The sequence below is a fragment of the Lonchura striata genome, chromosome Z (genome assembly GCF_050655825.1).
Source record: "Lonchura striata isolate lonStrDom1 chromosome Z, ASM5065582v1, whole genome shotgun sequence".
Lineage (NCBI taxonomy): Eukaryota > Metazoa > Chordata > Aves > Passeriformes > Estrildidae > Lonchura > Lonchura striata.
In genome coordinates this window covers 30,163,895-30,187,500 of record NC_140740.1, presented here as the reverse complement: position 1 = coordinate 30,187,500, position 23,606 = coordinate 30,163,895, and the positions used below count along the sequence as shown (strand labels likewise).

General features: G+C 39.7%; 1 protein-coding gene across 7 annotated transcripts in view; it reads left to right on the top strand.

Annotated features, from left to right (window-relative positions):
* The window catches only part of SEMA6A (semaphorin 6A), a 118,722-nt gene that overhangs the window by 61,024 nt on the left and 34,092 nt on the right, over nucleotides 1-23,606 (top strand). For 4 of the 7 annotated variants that reach the window (XM_085566613.1, XM_085566612.1, XM_085566614.1 and 1 more), the window contains 13 exons: nucleotides 120-221; nucleotides 2,940-3,030; nucleotides 6,347-6,466; nucleotides 7,518-7,606; nucleotides 8,512-8,729; nucleotides 12,127-12,258; nucleotides 15,461-15,616; nucleotides 17,047-17,223; nucleotides 17,933-18,073; nucleotides 18,162-18,242; nucleotides 20,075-20,133; nucleotides 21,879-21,899; nucleotides 22,032-22,082. In XM_085566613.1, the coding sequence (XP_085422739.1) occupies nucleotides 120-221; nucleotides 2,940-3,030; nucleotides 6,347-6,466; nucleotides 7,518-7,606; nucleotides 8,512-8,729; nucleotides 12,127-12,258; nucleotides 15,461-15,616; nucleotides 17,047-17,223; nucleotides 17,933-18,073; nucleotides 18,162-18,242; nucleotides 20,075-20,133; nucleotides 21,879-21,899; nucleotides 22,032-22,082 (1,438 nt within the window). The remainder of the gene's footprint in view (nucleotides 1-119; nucleotides 222-2,939; nucleotides 3,031-6,346; nucleotides 6,467-7,517; nucleotides 7,607-8,511; nucleotides 8,730-12,126; nucleotides 12,259-15,460; nucleotides 15,617-17,046; nucleotides 17,224-17,932; nucleotides 18,074-18,161; nucleotides 18,243-20,074; nucleotides 20,134-21,878; nucleotides 21,900-22,031; nucleotides 22,083-23,606) is intronic. The other 3 variants (XM_085566616.1, XM_085566617.1, XM_085566618.1) reach the window with 2 other exon arrangements.

The window sequence follows — 23,606 nt, the reverse complement described above, 5'->3', positions numbered from 1 at the left end:
TTACAAATTGCTCCTTGTCAGTTAAACAAAGTCAAAATAAGGCCAGAGTATCACAGTGGGTGATGAAAACAGATATTCAAAATGCAGTAGTTGAAATATTTTTTATTATTTTCATTCAGGATGAATGTCATAACTTTATTAAGGTTCTCCTAAAAAGAAATGAGGATACATTGTTTATCTGTGGAACAAATGCATTCAACCCTTCTTGCAGGAACTACAAGGTATGTAATCTGTAGAATTTCACTTATGCTTTGCCTTTTGGTTGGATTTATTGTGGCTATTTTGACAGCAGCATGAGATTGTCCTTCAGAAGTGCACCATTCAACTCTGAAGCATTTGTCCTGACTTGTTTCAGTTCCACCAAGTTCAATGCTGATTGAATTTCTGAGAAAATCTCAGACTGAGTACCTTTGCAACTCCTGCACATCAAGAATATTGCCACTTTGCATTGCCCTCCATAGGTGCAAAGTCCTTCAGATCCCTGCCTGGGGATGTAGTCCCTCCTCAGAAAGTTTCTCAGCTTGTCACTGACACTCAAGTCACAGACTAATATTGGGGAATACTTCTGAGCAGCATGTTTTAAAATTTCTGTTCTACTGTTCTCAGTCACAAAACCAGTTCTTAAGATGTCTGGGGGTATAACAAGCAAAACCTGAGTTTCTTGTGAGCCCCCCAGGTAAGGATGCTGTGGAGATCTTATGGCATTTTGTGCTGTGGGAGTGATGGAACAGCAAGGAACAGTACAGCAGGGCAGTGATGCTGGGGACCGGCAAAGCCAAAACATTATCTAGAGCAGTGTAGAAATTCTGCTCGTCCCTACATACTTGACATTAATGCCCTGAAGCCAATTTATTCCTTTGGCATATTGTATCTCAGTAGTATTCATTTCAATAGGACCCACTTACTAAATATTTCCCATTTTCTTAGGCTTTTACCATTATATTCTAATAGAACTCCCAACAGTGGATATCTCTGGAGTAGCTTTGAAATTAATTTATTTAGGCATTTGACATCCAGACTCTGGTTTTCTAGGCACTGTTATGTCCCACAGGTAATTTCTCATCTTTTATTCTGGAAAAATAAAATTCAGTTTTACTAATACTGCTCCTGACAAAATCACAACTGTCATTCAGGTTTTTGGTTCAGAGTTATTGTAAAAAAGCAGAATAAAGATGTTAGGATCCAGGAAAACTACTTCCCTAATGGGAAGTAGTGACTGTGACTGGTGGTCTTCCTTGATTTTTGTGTGGTGATGCTTTACCTCATTTAGCCACTATAATGGCTGCAGTTTAGAAAACACAGGAGAGAAGTGCAGGGTACTATTTTCTTCCAATCTGTGGAGGAAGAACTAAATTTGAGTAAGAATACAAGCCTGTGTCATGGTAACTGTGAGGTACATTTAGCTACTCTGTTAAGAGCTGTTTCTTTAATATTTGCTTTCCTTACTTTCTTTCTTGCTCCTAGTATGCAATGAAGCTTCTTGATCACCAGGCTGTATTTAGTCTTCTAGCACAGTTTTGAATTTTTTATGTCTGAATGCCATTATTGAGGCTAACAAATCTCAGCCAGTCTCCCTGTGTGAAAGTTATCTTTTAGATACAATTACAGATTTCCTTGGCATCCTGATGTGAGGCATATAAATGGCCTCCCCCACCCATACTCCAGAGTTTTCATCTCCCATGATGCAGGGCTGGATAGTGATCCCTCTGGCAGTATTCAGAAGGCCTCTGCAACACCTGCCCTGGCTTTTCTTCATTATACAGAGAGAGAACTAAACATGTGCCAAACAGAAAGCAGGGCTGTCCCTCAAGCATGCCACTGATTGTGAGGATAAGCCCAGGATGTGGAGCTTGGTGCAGGAAATGTTACTCAGGGCTCTAACTCCTTTCCTCTCACTGTCACATGAAATGATTTTCAGCCTTTGAGTAAACACAACTAACTTTCCTCAGAGTGGATTTTGACAGGAAGAATACATGACAGAAAACAAATGATCACAAATCATCCACCAAAGGACTTGGAAATTGTAACATACAAACTAAAAGTTAAGTTGATGGTCCTGTGTGGGTTATTTGTCATGATCTGTGAATCTTTACTGTATGAGATCTATATTGTATGAGCTGGACACGTTGCCTGAATATGCTACAAAATTTCTTATTCCCAAGATACTGTAATATAAACATCTTAAATAGGTAAGAGGTGTATACAATTCTATCTTAGCTCACCAAACCTTCTTGAACTTCATGTAAAGTCAGTCTGTATATTTGTGTCATTATCAGTGCCCAGGGTGAATTTATTTCCCAGGAGTTACATATAAGCCTCAGAATTTACAATTACAATTTACAGATTAATTCTTGCCTGATGGTAAGAGGATTCTCTGTGACACAGATTCAACTGGTATAGTAAAACTTGAAGAGCATCTTTCTGAATATGCAAATCAAGGAAGAGAGCACCACTGTTGAGACTAGAGCAGAAGGACCTCAGGACTTGGGGGAGAAAAATGTACACAGAGATAATTGTTCTAGTGTTGTTTCTTCTGAATGCTGTGGTTTGCAGTGTTTTCTGTGTATAAGAGTGCTTCTGTTGGGTCACTGGCAAGGATAAATTTTGGAGCCTTGCCAAAACCACAGACCACATAGCCTGCTACAGTTCAAAATTAAACTTGTGTACAGATAAAATATAGACTGAAGACTTTAGTAAAATGTGTCAGAGTGAGAATTATTAGCTCCAAATGAATGCTTGACTTACTGGACATACTTTTTTCATGCTTATTTTATTTAATGCCATGATTTTTGTGAAGTTTTTACTTCATAGTCAGGAGTAGAGTTAAAGAAAGGACCTTCTCCTCTACCCAGAAAAGAAACACTTTCATAAGCCTCATCCTGGGTAAGAAGTTTTGTTTCTTTGTTTCTCTCTCTGAAGAGATCCCTTTGATTTTTCAGATGGATTCCTTGGACTATCTGGAAGAGGAATTCAGTGGAATGGCCAGGTGCCCCTATGATGCAAAGCATGCCAACGTTGCGTTGTTTGCAGGTAAAATGACAGAGATAAACTTTTTACTTTCTGTCCTGCAGCCCAGGCTTGGTGTAACACTGTGTTTCTTGCTTGAGCCCAGAATGCCTAAATCTAAATGGTGCCAAAGGGAGTAAACAATGACTAAAAAGAGGGGGCATAAGGAAATCCCTAGCAAAAAAAAACCCTTCCCTTCTCTGAAATTAACTTCATGGTCATCAACATTGCATAAAACCTCAGGCTCCTGGATCAATATTTCAGTGTTTCCTGTATTCTTGACTATATGGCCAGTGTGAGGCACCATTTCTGGCTGCATTCAGCTTCTGTCAACATCAAAGGAAGTCAAGGCTTGTGTAAGCTTTAATTAGGATTAAGCAGGATATACTCATTAACAGCTCTAAGCCTAAGCTAACATTCATAACAAAAGGAAGTTACAGAAAATGCTGTGGCATGCCCTTTTCTAGGTCTAGAAGGAAAGGGCAGGTGTTTTTTTTTTTTCTTTTAAGCTGAAGACATCTTACTATGGTCTTACCAGCTGCAGTTGACAAAAGGAGAGAAGTGTATTATCTAGTGGTGATATATGCTACATGCAGCAGAATATTGTTTATTCTGATTTCTACTACAATTGTTAGAAAAAGTGAGCTCTTATAAATGGGGTTCATTTTGGCTGTTGTTTGTGCAGTATTTTTGTATATTGTGTCAGGAATTATGATTAAATTATTTCTTTATTGAACTTCTCTTGTTGTGAACCCTCCTGATCTTTTCTTAGATCTGGCTGTTAGATTGGTGGTGAAAATAATAAAAACGTCCTCCATGATAATGTGAGTCCCTTTCAGCAGGTGAGAGGCTATAAAACAGAGCCTGCATGCTCACATGGAAATAACTAAGCTATTCCTCTGAAGATTTAAGAATGTGCAAGCATTTCAGCCATTCTCAAATGAACCTATAACCAAAGGGCTCTATTAGGCACTGCCACGTTTGAGATATCATCATCTGCCTCACAAGGAGAGATTTTACAAATTGTTTCAATTTTTTGTCTTTTTTTTTTTTTTTTTTTTTTTTTTTTACTTTTTATAGCACAAATAAATGGGTCCTTTTATTTCAAGAATAGTGATGATGATAGTGGTAGTATGTAATTTCTTAATTACAGTCACGGTCAGGAATATACAGTATATATTCTCCACCTGTAGCAAGTAATTCATAAAGCATGGAAACTGAGAAACTCCTTCAAAGAAATCTTTTTCCCATGTGTCTCAGACTCCCTATCCTTAGTGCAGCCTGAATGACCTTTTGAAGGGTCTTTCTCAGTGTATTGGCCAAGAAAGATTTTAAGACCAGTCTATTGTAAACACTCACTCTGAATGCAGATGAAGTTCAGAAAGATGACTCCAGATTTGTCACTGAAGAAATTCTTGAATTATTTGAAAATAAAGAGAATATTTATAAAAATTATCATACTCCTTCATGGTGATTTAGAATAAATTTGATATAGTTCAAATAAGTATTTGTAGAATATGCCTCGTAAATTTGCTAATTTCAGGAAATCACTGTTATATGTGTCTTACATATTGATATCCATGCTAACTTTTCAGAGTGCATTGAAAAGCAGTTTCAGAACAGTTTAGGGCACTAATCCAAGTCATCTGAGTTTGTTGGATACGCTTACTTGAGTATGGCTCTTCTTACAGCCTTTAGCTATTACAGCTGATATGTGCGAATTGTAGTTGGTCACAGGAACTTGGCAAGAAAGAAAATAAGAGTGTGATTGTATAAACATGAGTTCAGACATCCATATCTAAACAATTGAGCTTTTTATTCTATTTTAAATTGGGGAGGGGGGCACATAAAATTATTTTTTCCATTTTGCTAAGAAAATATGATCATTCTTAAGTAGCCAAATAAGGACAAGAATTGCATGAGTCAGAACAAAGTATACAGTACTGCTAATAAAAAACAGTCTGAATTTTAAATCTGGAGCTGAAATTCACAGACTCACAGAGTTTCTAAGGTTGGAAGGGAGCTCTGGAAATCATCCAGCCCAACCCACACTGCCAAGGCAGGGTCATCTACAGCAAGTGACACAGGAATGAGTCCAAGTGGGGTTTGAATGCCTCCAGAGAGGGAGACTCCACAACCTCCAGGGGAAGGCTGTCACAGTGCTCTGCCACCCTCAGTGTAAAGAGGTTCTTGTCATATTGAGGAAAGCTCTTGAGCTTTACTTTATGGCCACTGCTCCTCATCCTGTCTCAGGACACCACTGAAAAGAGTCTAGCAACCTTCTCTTGGCAACCGCCTTTGAGACAGTTGTATGCATCAATGAGATTCTCTCCCAGTCTTAACCTAGGTTTGAAAGTATAATGAGGAGAGCTTGACCAATAGAAGCCTCTCTGCTTTGTCCTGGGAATGTCCTCAGTGCTGGTGCCTTCAAGGCACCAACTTAATCTCTGTCAAACAAGATGTAGACAATTCTGATTTTTATGCAGACACATTAGAGGAAAAATTTTGTGTGCTCATGCTGCATCACTTGTGCTTCTAGCAGACATTGTATTCCAAGATCACACACATGAAAACAGTCCTGTATAGTTACCATGACCTGCAAACAAAGTAGACAGAAAATACAATTTTAAAATGTTGCTGAATGTTGTGCTTTTATGTCCTTATAGTTTTTTATGTTTTGGTTGCCCTCAGGGATGCCATTTTATAGGCCCTTTCTTATCACTTGTCCTCTGTTCTTTAAGGGAGAGGAATGCATAATTCATATGGGAAATGCCTAAAATGTATGCTAGAAAATAAATATTGATGGGCAATCCTCCTCCATCTCTTTTCATTCCTGTTTCAGAAGGGCTCCCAGCATGTTATTTAAATTTTTGTTAGTGATCTTTGGCAGAGCAGAAGTGCTCTCAAGGGGAGAAATTTTCATAAGCGTCAATTAGCTGACAGTCTTCAAGCCCTATCTCATTTGCACTTCCAGTTAAAACTAACAGTTCTGTTATATTTGTTTTGCTGACATACCTCAGCAGAATTTCTGAGCATTGAACTAGTGACATGTGACTGGATAGGGTAGTTCAGTATGACAAACCTAAACTGAAGAAGAATTATTCCATAAGGTTATTTTCTTCTACAGCATCCCTCTGAAATTACCATTTTGCAAAGAAGTGAGTTGCTTGTTCAGTACTCAGTTTCATTTACCTAGCTGGATTTTTTCCTTCCTTCAGTGTTCCTAAGGAGAAAACTGTGATGGTTTTGTTTTCCCTTCTCATCTGACTGATGAGAGAAGAAGCAATTGTACTATTTCTAATGCTCCTCCCACCTTGTTTCTTCTTTCCTTCCTCCCCAGAGGGAAAGCTGTATTCTGCCACAGTGACCGACTTCCTTGCGATAGATGCGGTCATATACCGGAGCCTGGGAGACAGTCCAACTCTGCGGACAGTTAAACATGACTCCAAGTGGTTGAAAGGTAGATAAACAAACAAGGCAAAAAACCCAGCATCTCTGATGAGAGTCTTGGATTTCTGACAGACCTCTTTGTCATTTCATTTCACCAATGCTTTCTGTCAGAAAGAAGGAAGTAGATTACATCTCTTGCTTACTCTGATCTGTTTATCTCTTTCACTCTTCTCCTGACCCCAAGTTACTAGATTTGACAGAAGTTGGGTAGATCAGAACATGTATTCCAGAGAGTTTTCCAAGCTCAAATCCACCAGTTTACGTCTGTTGGATGGAACAGCTGGAGCTTGCAGGGCTCTGTGTGCTTGGGTTGTGTTTGAAAATATTCCTGCCACAGCACTGTTAGGTAACAATCAAGGCTCTATGAAGTATAGAAGGTTTGTCCTGTAATGCTAAGATTCATTAATGAAACTAAAATTATGGTAATATTGCACAAAGCCTTTCTGTTATAGTTCTTAAAGATTGTACTGCTGCCATTGAATTAGGCAATTTTTGTGCTCTAAATGCCCTCATTGTTAAGGATTGTGCTGTTTAGCTTCATGTAGGTGTTAAGAATTGTTAGCATTTGGAGTGATTTTAACGGAGAGTAAAGCCATAGTTTCAAGTCTTTTTCTGCATGAAGAAGTGTTTTGCCAGGTGTCAACTTTAGCTGTCCCACTTTGCTTGCTGCTACAGATATGTGGGGGCAGAAACAGTTACGTGGTTTGTTATTCCCTCAACTCACAGCCTGCATGCCATAAAGACCACTGCTTGAACCCCTCAGGCATATGGTTATAAATGCCTGTTTACCTTTCCTCTTACTCCATGCAGGGCAGACATATTAGTGGCAGAGACTTAACTACCCTGCAGTGATGTTGTACAGACTTGTTCACAGCTCTCCTGTCCCCAGACAGTGATTCTTCTGCAGCAGTGATTTGTTTGTTCTAAAAACTGATCAAGTTTGTTAAGCACAGACATTTCACCTCTGGATGTTAAGTGTGAATGTATTTGGCTTCTCCTTGCATTCTGTATCCTGTACGTGGTGCCTAAATCAGGTGACTTGGATTGTTGTTCTTTTCTAGAGCCGTACTTTGTTCAGGCAGTTGACTATGGCAATTACATATACTTCTTCTTCCGGGAAATAGCAGTGGAGTACAACAGCATGGGAAAGGTAAGGGCAAAAACACTGCCTTGAATGACTTTGTCAGATTCGGGAGGAGGAAAACATACTCTATTTTTGGACCAATGCTGTTACGAGTGACCTTGAAATGAGAACCATAAATCATGATGACAAGGTCAGCATTTTGAGAAGATTCCTATTGCTCAAGTCAAAACCTTGGCTGGAGTGAAACATTGCACTGTCTTGAAAGGAAAATATGTAGTTTCTTACCATGATGGAGTATGCAAGAGTCTCTTTATTGAAATTATAGAAAGCACAAGGCTAATGTAGTTAGTTCAACGCAGTAGATAATTGTTAAAAACAGATTCCAAAGCAGGAAGATTTTTTTTCTGTAAGAAGTATGAATTAGGATGCTGAGTAAACAAGGGTAGGAGTTTTGTGCTCTGCCGTTCTGCAAAGAATAATTAAACACTTTCTACATTTTTGCTAATTTCACAATAGCTTTCTGACTAAGCAGTCAGAAAAGCTGACCAAGGTCACAAAGGTGGAGAGCAGGAATAAAAGCCCAGCAAGATTTGCGTAGTTTTTGAGTGCTGAAAACACAAGAATCAGAGCAGCAGTGTGGGTTGCAGGGATTGTGAATATAAAATGTGCTTTTGTTTGGGTTAATAGAAAGCTAAGCAGTCTGTATGGAAATTAGTTTTATATGGGTTGAGAAGAGATCTCCTGAAAGATTTATGGCTGTGTAGTAAATGCCACAGTCTTATCTTTCATAGCACACTGTTCCAAAGCTTAATTTTTCTCTCTTTCCTATTTGTCACAGATTATAGAAAAGTGGTATTAAATTAAGCACCTTGCTGTGTTATTCCAAATGTTTTAAAAGCAGTATTCCAATGAAGACTTTGGGTCAAGCAAACATTTAATATTCTCCATTCTTTTTGCTCTATTCCTTCCAGGTAGTTTTCCCAAGGGTGGCCCAGGTTTGCAAAAATGACATGGGAGGATCTCAGAGAGTGCTGGAAAAACAGTGGACTTCCTTTCTCAAGGCTCGGTTGAACTGCTCAGTTCCTGGCGACTCACATTTCTACTTTAACATACTGCAGTCAGTTACAGATGTTATCCATTTCAATGGCCGGGATGTTGTTTTAGCAACATTCTCCACTCCATATAATAGGTAATAGCCTATTATAACCTTTTGCCTTCTATTTCCTTTATGTTTTGCTTTTCACTGCAGTTCCTTTTTACTTTATGCAAGAACAAGATGTGATTACTCATACAACATAATTATTACATACCCTGCACTTACCAATAGTTTGTATTCAATTTTAAGGTACCCTGGTATTGCTTACTTCATACTGATGACTTAGTGTGGCTTTCAACCATTTACTATTTGGACACATTCATTTTCTGTGCAACGGAATAGTTCACACCAGCCACCAAGAAGTGTTGCAGCATGTAACTTGCAGAATATTATTCCAAACAGAAATATTTTTCTCTTTTTTTTTTCTATTTTTCTCCTCGGAAAGAAAGGGCTGTGTCTGTCCTGTTTGTAGCTAAACCTCCAAGAACCATGTTATCTCCTTTTTGTTTTATGCATGCCTGGTGATTCTTGCATTGATCCTTGACCCTGTCTGACCCTACTGCCCTCTGACTCTCCTGGGAGAATCAAGGTCTTGCTGGCTGGGAAGGAGAATCCCCAGAACACCTATTTCACAGTTTGCATGGTTATCCAAAAGAATCAGTTCATCTGTAGAGATTTTAGTGTGTTTCTGTAGAAGTTACTGCAAGAGTAACTGTATCTAATTATTGAGACCTCCCAAAGAAGTTAAAAAAATAGTAGCTTTCTAATTAAAAAATATATTGCAGTTTCACGGAGTAACATTTGAGCTAAAAGAGGAATTTTATTGTTGAAATTAATTTAGTTTTGCTGTACCCTTGCCACCCCTTGTCAAAGCCTGACCTCAGAGAGGTCATTCACAGAACTGAATTCAAATCAGAGAGTAAGCCTAGGCCTGTAATGTAAAATCACTGCTTTTGACATCAAAACAATAGGAACTGCAATGGAATAGTTATGCCACCAATAGGGAATACAAGCTTAAATTAAGATGATCTCTTTTCATGCAATCTGGCTTAATAAAAACTGGTGAAAAAATAGAGATTCAACATCAGAAAATAGATTGTATCTTGCAATTATCTCAAAATTGAGATTGTCCTCCCACTCTGTAGTATTTCCTGTGGTGTGTCATGAATAATTCTTTTCTTTAAATCTTGCATTTTAAAATCTCAGTACTTGGTGTAAAAAGCAAGATATTATTTTATAGGCTGCAGGTTTTGCCAGACATGGAAGATGACAGGAAGGCATATGTTTTTGGACACAGTTTATCAGCAGACCTGGCAGCCAGGAGGGCCAAGTGTGTCCTGGAGGGCATCAGGGACAGCACTGCCAGCCTGGCAAAGCACCTCGAGTGCTGGGGGCAATTTTGGGTACTACAATATTAGAAAGATCAAAAAGTATCAGAGACCGTCAAAGGAGAGCAACAGAGATGTGAAGGACTTGAGGGGAAGCCATATGAGGAGTGAATGAGGCCACTTGGCTTGTTCAGCCTGAGGAGAGGAGGCTGAGGGAAGACCTCACAGCAGTTCAGAGCTTCCTTCTGAGGTGAAGAGAAGGGGCAAGCACCAGTCTCTGCTCTCCAGTGGCCTGTAAGAGGATTCAAGGAAGCTGAGTCATAGGGGTTTATGTTGGATATTAGAAAAAACAGGTTCTTCACCTTGGGCACTGGAGCAGGCTCCCCAGGGAATTTACCAAGCCTGACAGACATCAAGGACCATCTGGACAAAGCCCTCAAGTACATGGTATGATTCTTGGGATGTCCTGTGCAGGAGGATTGGACCTCAATGATCCTTGTGAGTCACTTCCAGTTCAGGATATTCTGTGATTCTGTAGCTCTGTGAAACCTACTTCTGACATAAATGTATCTCTCATTCCTCCTCCACTAAAGAAAAGTTGAAACAAATATGTTTGGTCTCTAGAACAAAGTTTCCTTCTAGACTGCTCCCTCTAATCAGAGGTCACTCGGGTAGAAGCTGGTGTTGAGTTGTAGCCCTGTAGTTCAGAGGTGGCTTGGCTGTGACCCACAGTGCTCCATCCTTACCACTGCATCATATCACAGATTCACAGTCTGCCACCTTCATGAGCAAAAGATGTTGCAGTTCTTTGAGCACAGCAATGGCTCCATCCATGTGTAGTTGTGTGTTGAGGACTTGTAGCTGTGTGTAACACATCTCAGGATTTTATGGGTTTTTTTTTGCCTTTAGGACTTAATTCAGCAATGTGCAAAATATTCTAGCTGGAGTGGGTCTTGAACTGTCTTTTAAGATGAGGTCCTCTGTGTGGCCAAATACACTCTTGACCATCTCTTACATCAACATATATATATGGCTGCCTCCATTTAAAACTCCTGCTGTGCAGTATCACATAAATATTGAGCTTTGAAGTTTCCTTTCATATAAAAATATAAATCTGTGGAGATCAAAGTGAAACTACTCTACTGTCTCTCAACTTATTGTTTTTCTTCAGTAAAAAGCATTTTGAAATTGTTTACTATTCAAATGGTTGTTTTTCTATCAATTTATATACCTTTGGGAGTTTAGCTTAATCCTCTGTAACAGTATTACAGTTCCTACATTTTTATTTTGATGTGTAATAATGTGCTAGCTAAGAGCAGGATTGAAAGCCTCACCCAGATGGGTTCATGCCATGTTACCCAATAAAATCAAGTGGTGGGGGTCATGTACAAAATAATAAAAAAAGAGGGGATAAATGAGTATTTCATGCTTCCAAGTGACTGATCATGGTAAACCCATAAGCCTTTCAGAAAGTATGTAGGTAAGAAATTTATTGTTTGGACAACGCTGTTGTGCAGTTGCATGCAAGCATCCAAAAAGCTGAAATTTGCAATGTTACGATCTTAAAATAATATCAAATTTTCTTCTATAAGCTCTTTACATTTAATTGAGTGGAGAAAATTCCTGAACACAAATAAGTCCTTTTCATTGGGAACACTTTGTGGATATCAGGTTGTGGAAGCATGAACAAATTACATGTTAAAGCCAGGTAAATGGCACATTGCAGCATGCTTCTTTGATTAGAACCAACTTCTGAATTGTCTGCAATATGTTTTTTTGAGGCATGGCAGGGACTACAGGAGTTGGTACTGGGAGATGTTATGACTTAGAAGCCCTTAAATTTCCAAGTAATGGGCTCTGCATGAGACTGGCAATAACTCATCATGCACTACCAGTGATAGCCAGAGTTTCACCAATTCTTTACCTTCTTCAAGATTATTGGAATTACTTCTTTCTGTAGAAGATTTGAATAAAATTCTTTTGGCAGGAGCTGCATGCTGATTGGTTTTCAAGCTTTTCCATGGGGCTGGCTTTTCCTGTCAATACCAGGTTCAGAGTTCAGTATTGAGTAAAGGAAGGCTTCCGTAGAGCATATTTTTTGCTCAAGATTTTATGCATAACTGCAGAATGAGTAACAATTTCTGGGAAATGTCACTCTGCAGCATTCCTGGCTCTGCAGTCTGTGCCTATGACATGCTTGACATTGCTAATGTATTTACTGGAAGATTCAAAGAACAAAAGTCTCCAGACTCTACATGGACACCAGTTCCTGATGAACGAGTGCCCAAGCCAAGGTATGTTTCTTGTATAGTGATACTGTTGTGTTTCTTCATGCAGGCTACAGAGGCCTTTAAATAATTTGAACAGCCTTGTAAGGTGCAATTATACATATTGAAACAGTAAAGTAAAAGTTAAATTGACTTTTGAGCTAAACTATGCAATGAGGTTTTTCCACTTAAATGAGATTTGTGTAATATATATCAGATCCACTTGGTCAGAATAATCACTTAAGAGTGGTGTGAGTTGCACATTTGTTGCAAATTGGTTCAGTAACAGATATATCTCATTACAAAGCCTGCACCAGTTCTGCAGTTTGCTGTTCTATGATTAACATGCAGTTTAAGTGTCACAGTGGATGATTTATGGAGAGCAAAAAAGAGCATTCCACCAAACTGGAGATACAGTTTGCCTAATTTCTCCTATGAGTTGTTTTCCCCACTTCCACTTGTTTGCATGCATCTCCTCTACTACATTCTTCATATTTCTTACAAGTACCATTTCAAACAAGTTGCTGTTGACAGACACTTGTTAACTCATTTACACCAATGGCATTATGCTGTGAGATATTGAGACACATATAGATAAATCAAATTCATTTATCTCAAGATTTACCACTTCATTGCATATTTTACATTACTTGTGATGTCTTAAATAATTTCAAAAGAAAAAAGCCTCTGATGTACTCAGTGCAGTGTTGAACACCTCAATATAAGAAGACTATAATGCTGTTGGGAGTATCCAAAGGAGGGCTAAAAGGATGATGAAGGGTTTAGAGGGAAAACCATGTGGGGAGCAGCTGAGGCCACTTGGCTTGCTTGGAGGAGACTGAAGGGAGACCTCAGCACAACCTACAGCTTCCTCATGAGGCGAAGAGGAAGGATAGACACTGATCTCTTCCGTGTGGTGACAGTGACAGGGCCCAAGGTTGGACATTAGGAAAAGGTTCTTCACCCAGGGAAGTCATGGGGCACTAGGACTTGCGCTTCCCAGCGGAATGGTCACAGGACCAGTCTGACAGAGCTCAAGAAGCTTTTGAACAACACTCTCATGGTACATGGTGATTCTTAGGGTGTCCTGTGTGGGGCCAGGAGATGGACTTCAGTGATCTTGGTGGGTCACTTCCATCTATAATATTCTATGAGTTTATGAAGCTTCATGGTGGACACTGAGCTTCTGCCTAATCCAAATTTGGTCTGTCATGTTTTGGGTTTGCCAAGTGTAGTATTACTGTACTGTCTGTATTCTAAAGCTGTCATTCAAGAGAAGAGCTTGGAAGTGACTGGAATCTGGTAAATTCTGTGTCTGTTTTCAGTCTGAGCCTTGGTAATGTGACTTCTAGCAGTGTTGCAGGATTTTTTTCTTCATTTTGCAGTGTTTCAAACAAGTTGTTGACACAATGGTCTGCCTTGGGAGTCCAAGGCTGCATGATGGCTCCAAGGTTATTTTTTTGGACCTTACTGAGATATATTGGCAGGGAAGGGAAAAAGAAAAAGGAGAAAGCACTTTTAGTGGGAAAGAAGAACAGAAAGTTCTATGACAAAGATGGGATAATATTGCTCTTTCTAAGCCTGAAGAGCATAATGTGAAGTGAATTTTGAACAGTGTTGCATAATATTTAGCATAATATTTAGCAATCTGCTTAGTAGAAATAATCATGACTTCTAGCTCATATACATGACAAGCACCTTTTAAATAAAGTCATTTTTATCTGGGTTTTTCAGTATGATGCAGAAACATTACTAGCCCTATTGATCCTAACATTACTCTGAAAACTACCAGAACCCTTCCGAGGTGTCGCTTCCCTGTTTGGCCAGACAGCAGGTTTGCTTGGATTTACATTGACTAGACTAAACTGGTTTTGAGATTAAAACAGGATTAATCAAATCACACTATTAGGATTTAGCAGAAAATAGGCCTCCAAATTAGATACACAGAAACTGTAGACATCGCAGTGCCAGAAGGCGCCAGGCTGCTCCCTCAGGTTCTCTGGGAATGTTGCCTCATGGGTCAATGCCCTTGCAAGGACCTACGAAACCAGTCATGCCCTTTATTTTTCCTTCTTTCCATCTTTTGCTGGTTATATATGCAATTACAAGGCATGAAGAGCTACTGATATGAAGAGGCAAGAGTACACATTGTCTGCATATAATGTTCCTTGCTCAGCTGTTGTGGGACCAGACTTGTTGATGCAGCTGGTTCCTTTGAGTCCTATACTACCTTCCCACACAAGATTTATTTACGTAATATTTGAATATTTATCTAAATCTGAGCAACACATGATAGGGCCAGTCCTGTATTTTGTTCAAGCTGACGATTCTCTTGATGTCAATGCCTTTACCCTCAACAGAGTATATGAAAATTGGATGATGCCATGTGTTTATGAGTGAGTGGTCCATCTTTCATCTTTCCATCTCACACTAGCTCAAAGGTTTGAAGAATCATAGTGCTCTAGAAAATGGGATCAAATGGGCCTTTTATTGAAGAAAATGACTTACACAATATTTACAAGCAAAATATTTTGCTGCTTCTTTGACAGATGGCCTGTCCAGGCAAGAAGATTCCACTGTGTCTTAGGAGCAGGTAGATTTTAGAAACAGCATGAGCAGATTTGCATTTAAGTTGTTAAAGAATGGCAGATAACTTTTCAGCAGAAGTTCTTAATGAGCTACAATTCTTAAATCATCACATCCAAATTGAACAAAGGGTAAAACCAGTCTTTACATGGTTGCTATTTTGTTTGTATTCTTCAGTAGTCTGTTTTCTATCAGATGTGACTAAAAGTAGCATACTTTCATACCTGCTAGAAGAAATTAACTTCCTACTGTATTATAGGGACTGCTTTTAATCCAGGAGAGAGCAGTCAACTAGGCAAGTTACAGATCAGAAAACACCTGTTCCATTGGGAAGCATCAAGCCAAATGCACACATGCTGTGATTACATTCTATATGAATGGATAAATTGCAAAACTGTGTGTAGTGTTCCTGATGAAAAAATTACTTTGTGCTCATAAGTGACATAAAGTCCTTTTGAATGGAGGACAGAGCAGGATTTTAGGCGTCCCTTGAGGTGCTGAACAAGTCCACCACACTTACTGATCGTCTGCCAAGTTAAACTCCTGTAAAGCACATCATATTTCAGTGGGAGCTTCATCACAAAAGGAAGCTTGCCCTCAATGTCAAGTAAGTTTTCTCGCTTTACTCTCTTGTTTTATATAGGCCTGGTTGCTGTGCTGGCTCTACATCATTAGAAAAATATGTAACATCTAATGAGTTCCCAGATGATACTCTGAACTTCATCAAAACACATCCACTGATGGACGAGGCTGTACCTTCCATTGTCAATCGACCCTGGTTCCTGAGAACAATGGTCAGGTACGTGCACCAAGTGAACTCCTGTCCACATTGTAGCTGTCAAGTTGTGCTAATAGCCTTGCTTCAAATACCCTCTGACTCTGTACATGTCCTCAGTGTTCTGGGCATGAATCCAGATAGGAATGGTGGCAGAGCTGAGCAGGTGCTGCAGAACTCCCTGAGGAGCTTTCAAGATAGGAAAGACCTTAGTCTTTTCCAACCATGCTGTGCTGAAACCGGATGTTGTAAGAAATGCTGCGTGGGGGAAGTTTAATTGCCTTTGACTTATGGGTCAATGTTTGAGACGGCTCGGTAAAAACTTCAGGCAAGGATTAGCAGACAACTCAGGAATACATGCACAGGATACAAACACGTCTGCCAGGATATATTCACAGGATATGTAGATGTCTGTCAGGTTATGTACTGGTAACCTTTAATACTTTCAGAAGTGTATAGGGCAGAAGTAATCACATAATCTTGTGATTATATGCATCCTTTCTATGGCAACAAGAAAAAATAATAACAGATTGAACAAATACTCATAAATCTGCAAGTGTTAAACACACCATCCCCTTCCTATCAAAATGCATGCCCATTCTCTGCTGTGGTCACTATACTACTTACCTACCCTGCAGCAGTGAACAGAATAATGTGACTATCTTTTACCGTATTTTCCTCTTCCTCTGAACAAAGGTAGAGTATTGTGTTGGACACTCAGCTCTGGAAGGGTCTGACTTTGTTTCAGTAATGTATCTTATGTCAGGTTTTTCTGTCAGCTTCTATACCTCCAACCAAAGACAGGAGTAGCAAGCTCCACAGAGTGCTTCCCTTTGATAGGCAGTGCCATCTAACTAGTACCACCACTTACTATTAACCACCACTAGTTTTCAATAAATTGTGTCAGCCCAAGATTTGATTTCACCTCAGTGCTGAACTTGCTTGGTGGAGATCGTGATTGTTTTTAGTGAGGTAAAATGGTGTCTAGTATCTTACTCTTGCACTGACCCAACTTTTCCTGACAAAACTAGTTGAACCTAGCTCAGCGGCTTTTAGTGTGACAGAGTTTGAAATTTTAAAAGCAGTTCACTGTGCTGATTCTCTATCCCTGTCTGAAGAAATCACCAGGCTTTTGGAAGGATAATTCCTAAATGCCCTCAGGCTCCTAGCACCCTTTCAGCTTTCTGAACTTCTAGACACTTCTGAACTTCTGGACACTTCTGCTGGCTATTAGGTGTGTGGGCATGCAAACATGTGAAAATTCCCCAACATCTGGGGAGCCAAATTGGTACAATATGTGTTGACTTATAGTCAGATAAGAAAAATGCTTAAATATGTTTTATGGTTGCTAGAAGTCTACTATACATTTATCTGACATAAAGAAAGTGATTAAAGAAATGACAGTTCTGTGATTATCTCTGTGATTTATCTGTGAAAATGCTCTATTGTTTTAGATATCGCCTGACCAAAATTGCTGTTGATTCCGCTGCTGGGCCATATCAGAACTATACCGTGGTTTTCTTGGGGTCAGAAAAGGGAATTGTCCTGAAGTTCTTGGCACGGACAGGAAACACTGGTTTCCTAAATGACAGCCTTTTCCTGGAGGAGATCAATGTTTACAATCCTGAAAAGTGTGTATCTGATTCTTTGTACTCATGTATGGGTGACTTTGAACTTCTGATTTCCCAGAGAAATGTCCCATGGAAACGGAAGTGGTTAAAGAAGACAAGGTTTTTTGGTAATTTTAAATTGTTTAGAGCGGGGATGTCTGCTTATCAGTCTCTACATTGCAATAAGATTTTTTTTATTCAGTCTGCTTAGAAAATAGCCCATCCTCTGCAGCAGCTGATGGATAATTAAAAGTGAAGTTCTGGAAAGGAAGATTAATTTTCTAATCCTATAAAAAACTCTTATTTCTCTCCAAATAACTGAACAAGCAGCAAGCTGCTCTCCAAGGGAAATTTTCCACATTTCAGTCTTCCTCAAATATGCCTAATGGGGCTTTGAAGTGAGCCATAATCATGCAGAAATTTCAGCTACTTTGAGTGCTGGAGAAGAATAAACACAAAAATGAAGGGCCATCAGAAACTTTTCTGGTGTGCTATCGCTCCCAAATTCTTAACTATCACATGCATTTTTAATACTTGCTTATATGTCTGTCAGTATTTTTAGTGGCTGTTGTGTGTTCTTATTCCTTGACTTGTTCAATTCTACCTTTCTTACAGATTTTTTGGCAGAAGCTTTTTGTAATCTTATTTTTTCAGCCTGGGGGACAATTAAGGTTTCCCCTGGCTTCCCAGCAGAGCCCACTTGTAACCACATCCCACTTATCCAAATTAGGTGCAGCTACGATGGCATGGAGGACAAGCGGATCATGGGCATGCAGCTTGACAAGCCCAGCAGTGCCGTTTACGTCGCCTTCTCCACCTGTGTCATCAAGGTTCCCTTGGGACGTTGCGAGCGTCACAGCAAATGCAAAAAGTATGTGTTTTGTGGTGGCTGTCTGAGGCCTGGGCGGTGGGCAAGCTGGAGCACTCCTGAACGCCACCTTGTGCTCTTCTCTCCCAAGGACCTGCATAGCATCCAGGGACCCGTACTGCGGATGGGTGAAGGAGAGCGGGGTGTGCGCACAGCTGGTCCTTGGCTCCAAGTGAGTAAGGGCTCTGGCTGGAGGAGCTGTGAAGCTCTGGTGGTGGTGCCAGGCAGTCTTGGGCAAAGCTATTTGAAACATGAGGCTTTTAGAGAGGGAAAAATGTGGGAAGTGTTTGTTTCTATCTTATTTGCATTCACCTCTGAAATGTCTCACAAATTTTTTTGATGTGAACAGTCAGCTGATTGCTAACTGCTGAAAGAAAAGAAAGAAGGAAATGAAAGAGCTGTATTAAGATCTGTGTATCATTGAAAGGAGTGAATATGTCTGGACTAGCCTACACTGGAGCCATCACAGCTGATTAAAGAGGCAATGGAATCCAAATTAAATTACTGAAGTAATTTGTCCACTGAAAACAAAACTAGTCCTTCTAATTTACTGTGCATTACTAAGAGGAATACCAGAGCACAGTAAAGGCTTAAAGCAGTTTAGAGAAGTGCTGGATCTCCCCTTGCTTAACAGGAAAATTTAATTATTTTATGATAATGAAAGTCTGTGAACATTACAGGGAGCAAACCCACTTCAGAGCTCACATTTCTTGGCCACTTCTGACACACACATGACTGCCCACTTTGAGCTATCAGCTATACTCCCTCATGGTAATAGTGGCAGTGTAGAAAAAACATCTCAGAGCCTTTACAGCCCTACATCTGACACCACTTGACCCTGCTTCTCTACAGGTCCTCAGTATATAATGGACAAATTTCAATCCCTGTGCTTCTGTCTTGTTCTTAATTTGCTGATTTCCACCATCTGCTGAGGATGCTGCTGCTGTATGCTTGACTACAAAAGTATGGGCTGTTTCTGATTTGACATTTGGTAGGATAGTGTTAAAATGCACCTGTGTCCATATCAGGTTTTCCATCACTCCAAAATTGCTTAAGGCTTCTTCAACTTCCATGGCAAGACTTCCATACCTCACTTTTTAAAGACAAAGGCTGTGCAGCTTGCTGTGGTTAAGTCCAAAAGTGAGCAGGACAGGCAAGTCATGTTCTTTCCAGTGCTTAAGTAGGAGGTCCAGATCAGCTGTGAAGGTGTCTGGTGAAGTTCTAAGGCAGCCAACAGGAGGCAGAGATGTTAGTCATCCTCCTGGAGTAGATGACAGTAGAGCAGGTGTTTTAAGAACAGAGTTAGAATCTGAGTTGTCTGCAAGAGTAATTATGCCTCAAGGGCAGGATCCTAATATAGGCAAGGGCTTGTATTTGGAAGTTTTCCAAGGTTCTTGTCATTCACCTTTGACCACATAGGAAGTTGGAAGAACAGTTTCAATATCCAAAATCACAGAGAGAGCTTGGGAGCATAAGCCGAGCACGTCTGCTAGAAAAGCATGTGAGTGTTTGTCAGTAGAGCCCCTGAGTTAAAGGGAATACCTTTTGTGGGATGGACCTTATACCTTGCAGCCTCATCTGGTGCTGCACCTGCTGAAATGCAGGCTTCTTCCTCAAGCACAGAACCTGCCCAGTGGGTTGGCTTCCTTCTCACACCAAAGTGCCAATGCACCTGTTCTACTCTGTGCACAGGTTAAGGTAGGGTTATAGTTGCTTCTGATAACATCCTATATTTAACAGTTTAAAAAATGCCCTTGGTAACAGGGCATGCTGTGGATTTTTAAAAAGTAATAATATAAAGCATCATCAGAAGCCAAGAAATCATTAAGCAATGATTAATAGCTCAAATGTGTATTTTGCATTTTTCAGCCTTTGTGTAGAATTTTCAAAGAAATAGCCAGTTTCACAGCAGGGATTTATTTCAATTGAGTATGTGATAATTTCTTTCTGGTTATGCCTGTGACTGTTGTTATTCATACTGTTTTGTTTTCTTCTATTATTTAGACTGGTATTTGAACAGGATATAGAACATGGCAATACAGATGGCCTGGGTGACTGCCAAAGTAAGCAAAGCTTTTACCTCTATTTACCATGTGTCACAGTATCCTTCTGAATGCCTCAAATCACCGTTACCTGTCAGGCATTCTTTTGTAGCAACATAAGCCACGACAGGGACAGCAATGTAGCTAATGGTGCAGGTTCAGGAGAAGTACGGTTGTTTAAATGTGTTTGAGGAAAATAGCCTGGTTCATGTAATTTATACAAACACTGGGCTTCAGAGTGGTTGCGCAGTACTGTGCTCAGCTGTAGAGGATATTGATTACCACAATGGCATAATGAATTGGGGTCATTGTCTTTATTAGCCCTGGTAGTTGCAGAAGTGGCTTGGTTTCTTGGTGTAGTCTGTGACTTGGACTACATTCCCATGCAGCACAGTGAGACAGAGAAATATATCTTCAGCTTTGGATCCTGATCAAGAAATGACAACTGCTTAGTTTGTGAATCTCAGGGAATTTTACATAGTCTGGACAACCTCATGGTATTCAGGGTCAGGTACTATTGGCACTGCCTAAGAAATTTTAATGGTAAACCTTAAGTACTGACAGTGTGAACTGGAAGCTTAAACACAGTCTTTAAACATTTACAGCTTTGTACTGAAATGCTTAAAAGTGCATAGATTGCACTGCATGCAAAGAAACCTTGCTGATTTCTGAGCCTTCAGGAATACCAGCATCTGTGTTCTGGGTAGCTCTTGTTCCAAATGTTCTCACCAAGGCTGGTTTGATTCTGAACTCCAAATATTATTTATAAACCTCATTAAATCAAGACTCACATTCTTTTCAGTGTAATTTTCACTGATGCAATAAACTGATGAAGCTGAGGAATCAATGTACAATGAGAAAGTCATTATTTCTGCAATACAGAGAAAAACAACAGATGCCTAGACTGTGCCATCCAATATAGAGTGGGCCAGATGCTTTGGAGAAAGCCAGAGCCTTCTCTTGCCTTGTGCCTCCTTACTCAAGAGACATTAATTACTCTGATCACTGTGCTTGAAGGAGAACAAGGATTTCAGCCCCAGGACCTAAGATAGGGTAATATAGACTGTCACAAACATTTTTGAAGGAGGTGTACACATAGACCTCTCCTCTGTTACCCTGTAAAATGGGTTAGCACCAAAATCAGGCCAGTTCCCAGCTGGTGTGTCTTTGCCCTTTTCAGCCAGTTCTGCTCTCCTTGGGCAAATAGGTTAGGCAGGAGTGGAATGTACCTGATATCAATTACATATAAAAGGAGGGTAGGAAATTATTCAGGAACAGCACATTGTGCTCATGGAGAGAGATCTTCTGTGCAGACAGCAACAAAGCCCATACCCTGCTTAAATCCCTCTTTAGCCCTGAATGGTGCATTGAACCTTGACACTGCACTGGGGTAGATTTCATTCCCTGCTAATGCAGCTGATTTTATTACTTCATGTGATCTTGGGTCACCTGAGTTTTGTCCTTATTGACTCACATTGTTGGCTGCATCCCCTGCAATGCCTTGTCTTGGACTAGGATTTACAAGGAAACGGGGGACACTGGCCCTTCTGCTTCAGTACCTCCTATACAGAGCTGGTCATGAGCACTTTCAAAGCCAGACGTTGTTTTTGGGTATGTCCAAATATTAGTTTTGCCTGGGTCCTTAGCACACAAATCACATGCTTATAAATACCAGTTGAAACATTAACACTTACTAGCAGCAAACTACTTAAAAGAAAAAAAACAAGCTAGAAATAATGATTTTTCCCCTGTTATTTGTCTTTCAGATTCCTTCGTAGCCCTGAATGGTAAGGAAGTTCTTAGTTTCAATATTTATTGACAGCAAATCCATTTTAGAGGAATCACTTTTTACTAAACTTTTAAATATTTTCATATTTTTGTTATATTTAACATTTCTTCCCAATTTATTTTGTTCATAGACATTTCAACTGCTCCACCTGATCAAAAAATGTCTTACTACACAGTGTATGGTCAGTTTATGAGTGTTTTTAAAAGTTCTCCCCAAATCCTTGTGTTAGCTAGTAGTACCTGTACTCAAATAGTTTTACTTGTTTTGTCTTGATTTTGAGGGCCCGATTCACTAATCACAACTAGGATGAAGTCATAGCTCTTGGTTTTCTATCCCTCTTTCCTTGTCTTTCCTCAAAACTGTCCCCATTAAAGTCAGATATGGCCGATTTTAATGGCAGACATGATTCAGAGCATGCTTCATCTGAACACTCAAAGAAACACTTAGGTACAGTGATGCATCTTATCTGTTCACCAAGACAAACAAGATAGTAGCTCACATCCCACTTATGAGCTGTCCAGGCTGGTGTCATTACTGCTACAGCAGCCAGTCAGAGACACCTTAGGGAAAGCAGAACTATCCCTGGGTTACAAAAAGATCTCTCATAAGGAAAATTAGCCTTTTACCTATGTGGTTTGAGACTGGATTATGCCTCAATTCCTGAAGGATCTTGTCACTTCTAGACTAAGCAATTTATGTTTTCCATTCAAATTTAAATAGAAAATTAAATGACCTGAACTGAAGACTATCATTTCTGCAAGCCTAGAGTAGCAGGTTCCCATGAGGCAGCTGTTAATCTGTGCTCATATTTCTTTCTAGCAGTTTGTTCTGCATATTTGGAAGTAGATTATGCTGTTTCTTGAAGTGAAGAATAAATATCTTCATGAGGAGATTTTTATGCAGAATAAATAATCACTTTAAATTCAAACCTAGACATATATTGCAATAGCTTTTCTTACAGACATCCTGGACAAAGACAAGTACTCACAAGCTAAGAGCTGCCAGTGAAGTCAATGGCAAAATTCCATGTGGGGTGGGAGCTTCCTTGCGAAGTTGCTTTCAGGCTATACAAGACTAGCAGTTCATTAGGGCTAGGTCAAATTCACCATACGTTTGGCTGAACACAGCAAGAGGTAGGTTAATGTGAAGTTGTGATGAACTTTTAATTGAACTTTTAACCTTTCATCTCATGCCTGCAGAGTATGTAGGTATGAAACTGAACCAATGACAGCTTGGTACAGCATAATATAAATAACTGGAGGCACAGTAATGCTGTTCAACATTTGTAAAAGTAAAATCAAATCCCCCCCTTACTGTTTATTACCAGGAAATGAAAAATGTGCAGGTGAAACGTATTTGAAAGTAAGGTAATGAAAACCAGTGAAGGGAATGTGCAAAATCCAAGGCAAGCTGAGACTTTCTGATATATGGAAGACTCACAGTTTCATCTGCATAGACGGTTTATACATTCTTTCATTGTGAAGCTGCTGTATTTCTAATGCACAGTGCAGTAATTAAAGAGCAATAATAAAATCCATACTGCTGAATGTGAAGATAAAGAGAGTGGCTTTGGGTATAGTGCTGATGTGCCGGAAATGTTCTAGATTTCCTTCTTGCAAGTGAATGCCATAGTCTGCAGAGTTATAGCTGTGGAAGGTGGTTCTGGATCCTGCCAACTGGATTATTAGTAGGTCCTTTAGTAAAA